This window comes from Chiloscyllium plagiosum, unplaced genomic scaffold (assembly GCF_037043375.1).
Source record: "Chiloscyllium plagiosum isolate Xiang-an unplaced genomic scaffold, Cpla_swu_hap1 HiC_scaffold_5, whole genome shotgun sequence".
Lineage (NCBI taxonomy): Eukaryota > Metazoa > Chordata > Chondrichthyes > Orectolobiformes > Hemiscylliidae > Chiloscyllium > Chiloscyllium plagiosum.
Window position 1 is genome coordinate 12,644,730 of NW_028270143.1, and position 12,774 is coordinate 12,657,503.

The 12,774-nt window shown below is 40.8% G+C and overlaps 1 protein-coding gene across 2 annotated transcripts in view; it reads left to right on the top strand.

Annotated features, from left to right (window-relative positions):
• dnah5 (dynein, axonemal, heavy chain 5) overlaps positions 1–12,774 on the top strand; it is a 343,383-nt gene that overhangs the window by 72,686 nt on the left and 257,923 nt on the right. For both annotated transcript variants that reach the window (XM_043689617.2, XM_087987009.1), the window contains 2 exons: positions 2,411–2,574; positions 9,834–10,052. In XM_043689617.2, coding sequence (XP_043545552.2) covers positions 2,411–2,574; positions 9,834–10,052 — 383 coding nt within the window. The remainder of the gene's footprint in view (positions 1–2,410; positions 2,575–9,833; positions 10,053–12,774) is intronic.

A 12,774-nucleotide genomic window follows, 5' to 3' on the forward strand; every position in this document is an offset into this window, starting at 1 on the left:
CCTCAGTATATGACTCCAGACCAAAAGCAATGTAGTTGACTCTTAACTGCCCTCTGTGTAGTAGGGATGGGCTGGTAAAAAGGATTTTAATCCCTGAAGCAAACCTGCTCTGTGGGTTTACCATTGTCGACAGAGATCCTGATGGGAAGCCAAGCTAAAAGAAACCTGCCAAGCTATCACCTGTTCAAGTTCTCAGAGGTACAGAATAAACTTCTCAAAAACCAGACTATGGTGTATAACTGACATGCAGTTGTGGAACTACTTGATGTGCCTAAAGTTCCCAATCCTCTAGTTTACCACTAATTTTCGCCACTTTGTATGAATTAGCTTTTGTTTAGATACTCCTTGACTGCCTTTGTTAATTCTAGTGGTTCATCTTTCTCATCAAGTTGCTGTTCCTAAACCTGAATTTGAAATTCTGCTATGATACAATATCACCCTCCTCGGGGGACACTTAACCGCAAGAATATTGTTAAAGCTACCGTAGCGCACATTGCTAGATTTAAAATAGTTTGTTCCTGGGCAAGTTCAGTAACATACTGCTCTTAGAAGTATTTCCTGACACACTCTAGATCTTTCATAGTATCATAGAATCCCTACTGTGTGGAAACGGGCCATTTGGCCCAACAGGTCCACACCGACCCTCTGAAGAGTAACCCACCCAGACCCATTCCCCTACCCTATTACTCTACATTTAACACTGACTAATGCACCTAACCAACACAGCCCGGAGCATTATGAGAAATTTAGCAGGGCCAATTCACTTGACTTACACATCTTTGGATTCTGGGAGGAAACCGGAGCACCTGGAGGAAACCCATGAAGACAGGGGGAGAATGTGCAAACTCCACACAAATAGTCACCTGAGGCTGGAATCGAATCTGGGTCCCTGGCGCTGTGAGGCAGCAGTGCTAACTACTGAGCCACCATGCCGCCACCCATTTACCTGTCTTGTCACCTGTGTACATCTGGTAGGTCCAGTCAATAAACAGATTACAAGAAAATGTGTTTTGTAGCAATAATGTGTGCATTTTCATACCAGATGGATTGTAGCGGTTCAAGCAGGCAGCACATCCCCACCTTTTCACAAGTAATTACAGATGGGCAATAATGCTGGCCTTCCCAGTGATGCCACATCCCATGAATGAATTAAACAAAATGAGAGATTGCAGGTACTTTGCTGTCAGGTGTGAGGTTAGTGTGAGAAATTTTACAATAAACGGTTTAGAAATAATAAGAAGAAAATAGTAAGTTTCTGGGTGGATGGAATTTCATGCTTTTCCTCACCCTAAACAAATTCTTATGATATTCATTTCTATTTTGATGAGTGGCTTGCTATAATTCTTTTGGATTGGTTAGCCTACTCTCTGCTCATTATAAATTTAAGGAATGTATGCTCTACCTAATGCATTGGTACTTCAACAGGTTTTTGGGAAGAAGAATATTATGGTGTAATAAGACCCTGATTTGTGCATTACAAGCAGACTCACAACTGAAACAGGAAAGTTTGTAGCAATTACCAAATGGTTTGTTGACCGGGATGAGAACGTCAGCCTGTTACTGCTTCGTCATGAAAATAGGCTCTTGGTATCATTGTTGTTGATGGAGGAATGTCATGTGCTTAAAGACACTGGTCTGTGAATTTCTAAGGAATTGTAGTAAATTTTATGTTTGGTGTCTTGATCTCATTTCATCTGTGTCTCAGACTCTGCATCTCACAGATGGCAGGAATGAGAATGTTTATGTTTTCTAATGGTCAAAAAATATAATTGTGAATTAGGTGATCACCAGAAACCTTTTCATTTACTTTGAAAGTTCAGCACCTTGCCCTGCCAAAATATGTGAAGTCATGGGAAATCACTGCATCTATGAGGTACTGGTTGGTATCCTTGTTAGCCTAAAGAGAAAAGCCAATAAACAAAAAAAACTTGAAAATGAATGTACTTGAGGTCAATTTTGAAGTGTTCAAAGCAAGTTGGATCAGTATGTGCCATTTGCACGTTTACTGCTGTGTCCTTTTGGGATGAAGGGTACTTTTCAGGCATTTGCCAGCTGATGGAGGTTGTGATTGCTGGGATAGGTTTCCCACTGCAAAATGTTGTGATCAAAGCCTGAGAAGACATTCTGTAATATTCCCAACTGCCTTCTTTGTAAGATGAGTAGAAGTTAATTCAGGCATTTTGCGATCTATGTGAGTGAGCCTAAAACTGAGGTCCATATCCCAAATGGACTTTATTTGCACTGGTCAGGAAATTCTCAGATTGGAGATGAGGGCGTTTTTAGTCTGGGACACTCTCTCTTTAGTAAGGGGTCCATATTTGAGGCTACTGTCCAGAAATATCACAAACGGCAAGAAGTGATCGATGTCAGTGAATACTTTTGATAAATTTATTGTCAACTTCTTTTCCAGGGCCCATAGGCCTTCTTGGAGCAGGAACAAATCCGAATACTGGGCGAGGCAAGAAACCAAAAATATTTGTGACTGAGGGGAAAGATGTGGCACTCACTGGTGTTTGTATAATTTTTCTGCGATCTAATACCTCCAAAGCAATCACTATTGATAATGTACACAAGGTAAGAAATTGAACAGATTTCAGAAACTACAAATTAGAATACTTGGGTAATATATTAATCCTTTGGTGACAATTCTGTCCCATTCCACTGCTGCTTCCTGCCTTACTAACCGTTGTTAAGGAAGACACATTGATCATAAACTTGGTCAGAGATGTTTTTAAATCTGCTACTTGGAAGCACTAAAGAAGAGCCCATGGAAGATGGTTCATGTGATTTTTATTGCTTCTAGTGTGGCAAGATTCCTGACATGTGCAGTGTCTCCTTGTTATCAGTGAACAATGATTTGTATATCAGCTTAGCAAATTGTGGGTATCAACTTATGCCCTTCAAAGTTGGAATTAGAGCATTGTGAAAGGGCAAGTGTATTACTCCACTGGAAACGGGTACGCTGTGTGATAGTAGTCTGGCTAAAGCAAGCCTTCTGATGCACATGCTAGGCATTCTGGCAATACTTTTGCTGCTTGAAAGCCTCATTTGGTACATATTCATTTCATAACATTATACTACATGATAGTAATGTATCCTTGAGGAAGTCATAAGAATTAATTTTAAATTAATTGCATTGAGAATGCACAGAAGTGCATACAATATGGTCCAAAGTAAGCTGAATAATTTCATTAGGACCCCATGGGATCTTGGTCTTGACTTGAAAAAAATGGTTTACATCAAAACTTTCTGTCTGGATGTCAACAGGTCAGCCCCCTCTTTCCTGACTTTCCCAATTCCTGTTACCTTTCTCTTTTCTTCTCTTAAAAGATGGCGAATTATGCTTTGATATGGTTCTAGGTTTTAGATCAGTTTTTCAACTGCACAGCCATGACTGTATTTTTCATGTGTGAAAGTAAAATCGTAAATCTTGGTTCAATGGGAGCACGCTCATCTCTAATTCAGAAGATTGTGGGTTCAAACTCTGCTGCAGGGATTTGAGCACCTATTGTATTGAAATTCCATCTGTTCTCTCCGATTGGATGAGGAAAATCCTGTGACATTATTTGAAAATAATGAGGGTGTTACACTGGAATCTTAGCTAATATTTATCCCTCAAACCATACCACTCAAGCTGATTTTCTGGTTAGCACCACATTACATGATGTATTTATCTACTGAATAATTAAAGAGTGTATTTAAAAACCATAACTTCTACACCATTAATGGACATTTCAGATATCATGTACAATTTGAGAATGATTTTTAATTCTACAGGCACATACAATAATGTGATTCCAGAAATTTTGCAAGTAAAGATTATCCCGTTGATATGTTTGTTTATTACTAAACAATTTGTGCATAATACAAATGATCCTGAGCACACCACTTGTAAATACAAGATTCAAGTATCATTAGTACTTGTGGCTGGTTGTTATATGTTTGTCAGGAGGAGAGAAGGGTATAAATATAGCTTGAAGATTGACCGTTCTCCAGGGAGGAAGAGAAAGAGAGATAAGCAATGTTGTGTATTTCACAAGTTTTGGTGGGTTATCCTTTTAAGGGTCTGGTTACCTGATGTCCAACATCGGCCACAGGTCAGTTTAATCTTGCTGTCTGCAGAGTGGACACCTTATATAATAAAGCTTTGGTAATTGGCCATGAGTATAAAATTTGTTGAAAAGAAGCAAAATCATGGATCTCACTACTGATCTCAGAGGCATGTAGTTGAAAAGAAGAAATGAAATCAAAAGCGTCATCACTGCATCGAATCAGGTACAGTTCGTGAGGGGAAAAAAAATTCACCCAGGGATGATGCCCCACATGAACCTGAGCACATCACTCTTTCTTCTTCCATCTGTCCACCTTCTTCGCAGTTCCTCTCCCACACAACAGCACAACTCACATCAGTGAGCCTTTTACCTATGTCCAAATAAACCCTGATGACACAGCAGTAGATCATTCAGCCCATTGTATTGGCCACATTGTCCCTTCCTCAAAAAAAAAAGCTCAGATCGTCAGAACAAAAGAGATGAGCCTGGTAGAAGAAGCTTGCCACATGTACCATGGTGAGGGACCATTGAATAACGACGATCCGACATGGAGGGAAATATGTGTTAGGGTTATAGGTTTGGAAAGGATCAGGCAACCTCAGGAATAGTTTGTTTTATATGGAAAGAAACAAGGTGCCAAATCTTTCATGGTTGGTCCTTCCCATTGTAAAAATAAAGGTGGGAAAAGTTGGTACAAAGGACTGTATGATGACAATATAGCGAGCTGCAACTCCTACACAGCATTTCTGTGGTCTTTTTCAATCTATTAAAATTGCAGCAGACAGTGTCATCCCTGGGTCCTTGAGTATTATGAGGAATCTGGTACAGCAAGAGAAGCTGGATTCCAAAAGTTGTGCAGAAATAACAGGAATCCTACTGAACCATTTTTCACCAAAACCGTGGTGATTGCTGAAAGGTTCAGATTCTATAATGCAACCAGAATAATGGTGAGCAAAATCAGAAATAGCTGGAAAAACTCAGTAGGTCTGGCAGTGTTTGTGGAGAGAAAGCAGAGTTAATGTTTTGGGACCAGTGATCCTTCTTCAGAACCCTTCGAAAATGGTGGCTGAGAGAGTTCACAAAATGGTGGCTGAGAGACAAGCAGCGATGCAGACTCAAAAGTGCCATTGGTGTGAAAAAGCAGGGTCACACAACAGCAAATTGCAGTATGAAGAAGCTGTATGCAGAAACTGCAGCAAAATAGGTTAAATAACTCCACAAAGGCCAGACTCCTGTCACCAATCACCTTCTATTTAAATGTGGATGACACTGGTCCAGCTAGCACAGAGCTGGCTCCTGGAGTGAACAGAGCCCCTGACACACATGTTCATTTTTTTTTTGGAGAAATAATGCAACACTCCTGTTTATGTTTTGTGCAGGTGACCCCCTGTTTATTTTTTTCTTTCCTTTTTTATTATTAATTACTTCTGTTTTTTTTTTCTCTACCCCCCACACTACCACCTAAGTGCGGTAGTGCTTATTTTTTCCCCAGCACCCATGGTGTGTGTGTGCAGGTGTGAGACACAGTGAAAGACACAAAGTGCACGAATCTTTATTCAAATTCCACCACCAGGAAGATAGGAAAACACCCAGGTGGCCAGTGACAAACACTGCCCTTCACATCAAAGGACAGTGCTGTGTGATCAAAACAGTGAGGGGGAGGGTAGGGACTAAATCAAAATAGAGTTGGAGGGAGAAATAATGCACTCCACACACACATGTTCATAACTGTCAGCCAGGACGTCCTGATTGGGATGTTAACCTGGTCCAATCAGTGAACTCATATTCTATGAGATCCAACTGGCTGACCTTGTTTCATTTACTACAAAGGGCACAGTCAATGGCTGTGTTTGAGGAAGAAACATTAACAATGTACAGCCAAAACATAGAAACCATACAGTGAGAAGAAAAGCGACCCAGTGCAAAAAGGGTGAAGAGGAGCTGTTATCAAATACACTGTCTGTTACTGGCAACACCAAGTGGTATGGTGTCACTCCCTTACTGAAAGGCAAACTGGGAAGAATGGAGGTATTTCATTGATGCCTGAAAGTGTGTATCAGAAGCAGTTCAGCCACATGATGCTGCAACCCTTAAAATTTGTCCTCGGGCTCATGTGGCACAGTGGTAGTGTCCATACCACTGGACCAGGGGAGGGGGCTGCGTTCCAGTCCCACTTGCTCCAGAGGTGTAGAGTAACATCTCTGAACAGGTTGACGAGAAAAACATTTTTTTTTTAACAAAAAGTAGAAATTGTCCAAAGAACATAGGTAAAATGGTACTTTTTCAACGTTGTAATAATGTCAATATTCAGTTATAAGATCAGTCTGAGGATTTGTCCCTTGTGTTGTCAAAGGAAACTTTCCAGTTTTATTGGAAAGAATGTGAATGGAGAAAATCAAATTCAACTGGGCTGAACTAAATTGTTCATCAGATTCTGAGACTGATCTGTCACAAATTCTAAAGAAGCATGTCATTACTTTTAATTGTGATTTGGAAAGTATGGAAAAGATCTCTGACAAATTGAAAATCAAGAATGAAAATCAAGCAAAATGTTGCAAGGCTAGATCAGTCTTATACAATGTGACCAAAGGTTGGGGCAGATATCAAACCATATGCAAATATGAACTGTACTAGGATGGCACTTTACCCAACCTGGCAATTAATCTACTCAAGAAAATGTGACAGTGACTACTACACTTCTGATGCTGGTAATGCACAGTCAAGAGCTCACTTGATAGTTGTAACCTTTACCTATGACCTTCAACCAAAAGCTTAAGGATGAAGAAAGTCAAGAGGATGATCCTTCTATCCTGCATTGTAAAATTAGCAGATCAGGTACAAAGTGCAATGGACAAAAGGGCTGACTGTACTTCGGCCTAGTGCCATATATGAAATAAAGCAAAAAGGATCCGTTGTTGAACTAGTTACTCACAAACTTAAATCAGATGATAATAGGAGCATTGCTTGCATCCTACAAACCAATACTTTCTTGACAGTTAATGCCTTTCCAGTACTTTTCAAACAAGTGCTTAAGAATAAAGATGTTGATGAATGAAGCACTACCACTTTACATTGTGATCTTACAAAGCTCAATGCTTCCATAGTGTGGAGAAAGGGGAATATGGTGCTTCATCCCAGTAACAGGTGAGAAGAAGCCAAGTGGGTTCTACTGCTGAACTGCAAATCTGCAATCTGAAACAACAACATGTGGGAAAATATACCCCTGATTCAGGAGATCGAAAACCACAGCTTCTCTGTAAAAAGTAAACAAAAACCAGTAGTCTTTGTGAAATCCTTGGATGACATTGTGGGGAGAGAGGGGCATGGTCACCCTGGATTTGAAGTATCAAAGCTGAAGTCATTGCTATCTAAGAAAATAATGATGTGGTTCTTGGTTCATGTGACAAATATAACTCGTGCATGCTGACAAAGTACTTTGTCTTATAGTACCTGCCTGAAGTTCAGTGATGATGTGTACTTGTGACACAGGCACAAACAGAGCAAGTGCTTAGATCACCATTCAAGATCTGAACATTGGAATCATAAATGGTGATAGAGCACAGAGATTAAAGAAGGCAAAAATAAATCTTCTGAATGCATACCTTTTCATGAAATCATTGATGAATGTTACTGGACTGTAAATTCATTGTTAGTGGAAGGCAGTGAATAATTTAAGTCCTTTAATATTGGCCAGAAAAGCATCCCTAATATTAAGGAGACATATCTATTAGATGCAGAATGTGCAAAATTTCAGCTTGGCCTGGCTAAAAAGCCTCATTGATTTATGCACTGAAGCAGTTTTTGGATTAACTAGACATTACAGGAATTTTTAGTAGGATCGTAATTGAAGCAAATTCAATCAAAACATTTTCTCCAAAAGTAGATGACAAATCATTAGAATAAAGTTATAACATAAAAGTCAATTTGTAAAAAATATGTGCCTTCAATTTTGTAAGTCTTGAAGCAACTAATGCCAGTATTGTCAAAATAGTCCATGCCTGCATAGGTCCATGCAGATTTCCTCTGTACTGGGGGAATAGGATGAATTTGGATTTGTTGTCTATCTGCACTCTTCTTGAGGTGTCTGAGGACTTGCCTACTGGTTGGAGAATTGGCATGAGACCCAGACTCCTTATTCCAACAAAGGCTATCTGAGCCATAAACCAAACAAAAAGCAATGAAACCACCATTGGGCCTCAGGCTCAGAAAAGATCAGGACAAAGTCAAGCGATTGGGAGGGTGGGGTTTGGTTTCTCGGGTTGGGGGTCATAGAGAGGGGTCTTGATGGCTGGAAGCAAGGGTAGGGACATTGACTTCCTGATGTTCATTTCTTTAGCCAGAGATTCAAAGAGTCATAGATTCTGCAGCATAGAAAAATGCCCTTTGGCTTATCGAGTCTGCACGATCAAAATTCGACCTGTTTTAATCCCACTTTCCAGCACTTGGCCCATGGCATTGTTTGCTTGATATTGCAAGTGTACATCTAAATTCTTAAATGGTATGAGAATTTCTCCCTTTACTACCTATACAGGCAGTGACTACCAAATTCCCACCACCCTCTGGGTGAAAACATTCCCTCTAGACTTTTACTTTAAATCTGTGACCCCTGGTCATTGGTCCCTCCACCAAGGGGAAAAGTTTCTTCATGTCTACCCTATATATGCCCCTCACAGTTTTATACATCTCAATCATGTCCCTCTTCCAGTCTCTTTTGCTTCAAGGAAAACAAGCCAGTTTAATACTCTGTGCGTAACTAAAACTTCCCAGCTCAGGCAACATCCTGGTAAACCTCCTCTGCACCCAGTCTAGTGTATTCACATCCATTCAACAATGTGGATTCCAGAACTACACACAATACCCTTGCTGTGGCCTATCCAACGTTTTATACAGTTCCAGTGTAACCTCCCTGGTCTTAAACTCGAAACGTTGGCTAATAAAAGCAAGTATCACAATGCCTCTGAAACTACTGTATCTATCTGTTCCACTACCTTAAGGGACCGGTGGACATTCACACCAATTCCCTCTGATCCTTTGTGCTTCTCAGGGTCCTACTGTTCATCATGTATTCCCTGGCCTTGTTTGTTCTGATTGAGTGCATCACCTCACATCATCCAGATTGAATTCGCCACTGATCAGCCCATCTGACCATTCCATCGATATGCTCCTGTAATCTAAGGCTATCCTCCTCACAGTTTTCCAATGTACCAATTTTCATTTTATCCGCAAATTCACTGATCAGGCCTCCTACATTCAAGTCTAAATTATTTACATGTACCACAAGCAAGGGCTCCAACACTGATCCCAGCAGAACCTCACTGGATGGCAGGCTTCCAGTCATATAAACTAGTCGACTTTGCTTGAGGCCCCCCATGACCTGACATGTTGAACATTGGGGAGCAGCTTTCATGAGCACTGCATGGTGATAGGCCTGTTTGCAGCTGGGTTAATGGCAGTGATGATGACTTGTGGCCTTTAATTGGTCCTTCATTTGTCATTTAAGGGCTTCAATTGGCAGCTGTGTGGGAAGGTCCACCGTGAGCCTTCCTGTTCAGAACTATCCCACAATAATGGGAAGGCAGCAGGGTTTAGGTACATTACAACCAAGATTAAATATCATTCCAGCCTTCATTGGGAGTAGAAGATTCTATCCATTGTGATAGTAGTAATATGTAACAAAACAATTATATGTTATGTTTATTATGTTAATGGACTGAACTAAATATATAACCCATTAAAATATTGTTGATGAAGGCAATTCCGTTTTGTCTATAATTTGTTTAGGATGTAACCTTCAATGTTCTTGATACATCTGATGTTGGATTGCTGAAAGCTGCTGAACAACTCCTGTCAGAAGTGTTTGTTCCTGCCTTGAAGAAGATGAATGATGGTTGGGGAGAGCTGAGCAGTCCTCAGGCCAGTAGTGTACGCCAAGACTTCCTGAACTCATTGGATGGGTTTGTGAGCATTCTGTCTGGTGCTCAGGAAAGCCTGATGGAGAAAGTAAGCAATTGCTATAACATACATTTCATTTGCACATTAAAATATTTAATAAGTCCTCTTCTGCCTACAAGTCTTAACAATTAAATGCTGCATCCAAGAAGGTTGATAAATGTAAGAGGGACTGTGGTTCTATCTACTTCATCCTTCCTTGAGCACACATTACAATATATTTGGCAATTTTTCAGTCATTCCTGGAATAATTTTGCAGCTTTGAGAGAAGCAGCAGTTTCCCAAAGCATTCCTGTTATTCGGGGAGTTTTGAGGGGTGGGCAGGGAGACAGTTTGCCTGTCACTAATGAGAGATGGGTATAGATATTTTGAATTAACCTGTTAATACATGTTATGAAATGTCTCTGAAACAGGTAACACTTGAATCAGGCCCTCCAATGGAGGTTGGTTTACAATTGGTGAATTCAAGACCCCAATCAGAGATGAATTCGAATGGTCCTCCGCTGTATTGCTGGTGATGAAGCAGATCCTATTGCATATAGTGGCCGTTAGCTCCTGGGAACATTTGGTGTCAGAGACTCCCATTCCCCAAAAATGGGGCTACAAGTGAGAAGCACAGCCTTGACATTCCCAGCAATTCATCCAAGAACTTTTCCCTGTGATCCAGGACTTTGCCTGCTTGTCCATTTTGAATTTAACCACTCCATGGGCACCTGTCACTTATGTTGAAGCTCCTTGTTGATCCCCAAACTGTCGTATCAATTCTAACATACAGGCTGCCAGGTCTTCAGAGCAACCGCCCCTCAGAATTGGCTGTTTCTGGGACTGACCTACCGTCCTGAATCAACCTTGAAGGCATCCAATTTCGAGATCTCTGGAAATTCCCTTGTGTCATTTTCAGTGCCAACAAATTCATGCTGGGGCTTCCATTTGACTTTGACATGGGGCTCCTGAAATGCAAAGGAAACTTCAGTCCTGTATGTCTGTTGAATTGGATTAGGTAAAGTTAGCATTTAACTAACATTAGGGTCATGATGAGTTAGTTTCTGTTTTACAACAGAGTGCATACACCATTCATATGAGGCTTGGTCAGCCTGAAGGCTCAATTCAGTAAGTATCCTTGTGGATATACCCCTCTGTGTCCAAGAGAGAGGGAGAAATTGAGCTGTGTATCACTGCTTTCTTGCTATGACACCTAACCTCCTGGAGCTCAAAGAAGTAGTGAAGTTCTTTATACTATAAAGGGGCCTGTGCACACACACCTAAACAGCCACCAGTGATGTGCAGAGTAGGCAGATTATGATTCAGTCAGTTTTTCCAATGCTGATTTAATATTAACGCTGTCATTTTTGAATACCGCACCCCAGCTTATGCCCTGTCTTAACCCCATACAGTTGAACAAGCATTAAACAGCATTAAACTAATGCCCCCCATCCCTGTTCATAGCAGGAGACTAGCTCTTCAAAGGGTATTTTGGGAGCAGTTTAATGACAGTGAGGACTATTGCTTGAGACTTCTTCACTAAAGCAGCACTGATTGAAGTCTGTCAACTTATGCAGTGACACCTGAAACCTCAAAGTAGAGCAAGGATCATATTGCCTTTGGCTGTCAAGGTGACAGTTGCTCCTACTTTTCATACATGTAGTGGGGGCCTACTGCTGAAGAGGGTCACTGAGGCACTGCATAACACATAAAAAAGACTCCATATCCTTTCCTCTCCAGAAACAAATGTGAAAGTGAACACAGGGGTTTGCACAGGTCACCAGAGGAAGTGGTGGAAGCTAGTACGATTGCAACAATTAAAAGGCATTTGGATGGGTATATGAATAGGAAAGGTCTGGAGGGATATGGGCCGGGTGCTGGCAGGTGGGACTAGATTGGCTTGGGATATCTGGTTGGCATGGACGGGTTGGACTGAAGGGTCTGTTTCTGTGCTGTACATCTCTATGACTCTGACTATGACAACATCCCTTTTTCTCTTTTCACATTACACATCTAATGGGAACTCCAATGTTTTGCTGAGCCAAAAGTGATTCTACTCCTTTAATATACGCCTCTCATGCAAATATAATGAGGATATCACATAGTCAAATGCCTGTTCTCCTGGCAGTAGTCATGATCAGATCATTCTGCACAGTCCTCTGTGACACCTATGTTTGAAATAACACAGCAAGTTACAGGTTAGCTACAGAATGACAAGAGCCAATATTAACATTGGCTGATAAATTTGGTTTGAAATATGTGAAAGTTTAGATAATAGGCATAAAATGAGAGCCGTACTGTCACAAAAAACGTTATTGAACACTGCATTTGCATCCTCAAGTAATGCTGCCATAGCTTGAAAAACTCTGGAGAAGCTCTGCATTGCTCAGATATGTGTTTATTAGCATTTGTGACAATGCACTTCATGCTCGGCAACCTGGCTGTTATGAAGGAATAGGTCTTACTGACAATCTAAATTTATAAATTCATTCATGACATAATGCGTATAATGTTAAACTAATCTCCCTTTGGTCACTCTGAATGCTGTCTTCTTGTCATTCTTTGACTCTTAGAGCTCTGAAGTCGTGTTTCACCAGTGGCTGCAATATAGGTGATGGAAGGCTGTTGATTTCTAATTCAGAAGAGTGTAGATGATGTTGGAAGGTAATCTCAAGTAGCTCTACACCTATAAGGTTTATCTTCAGATGACGCATGTAGGCCTGGGCTGCAGCAGTCTAAGTTGCATCCAGAGTGGCAGGATTGAGAGTACAAATAATGTTTTCCTGAAAGT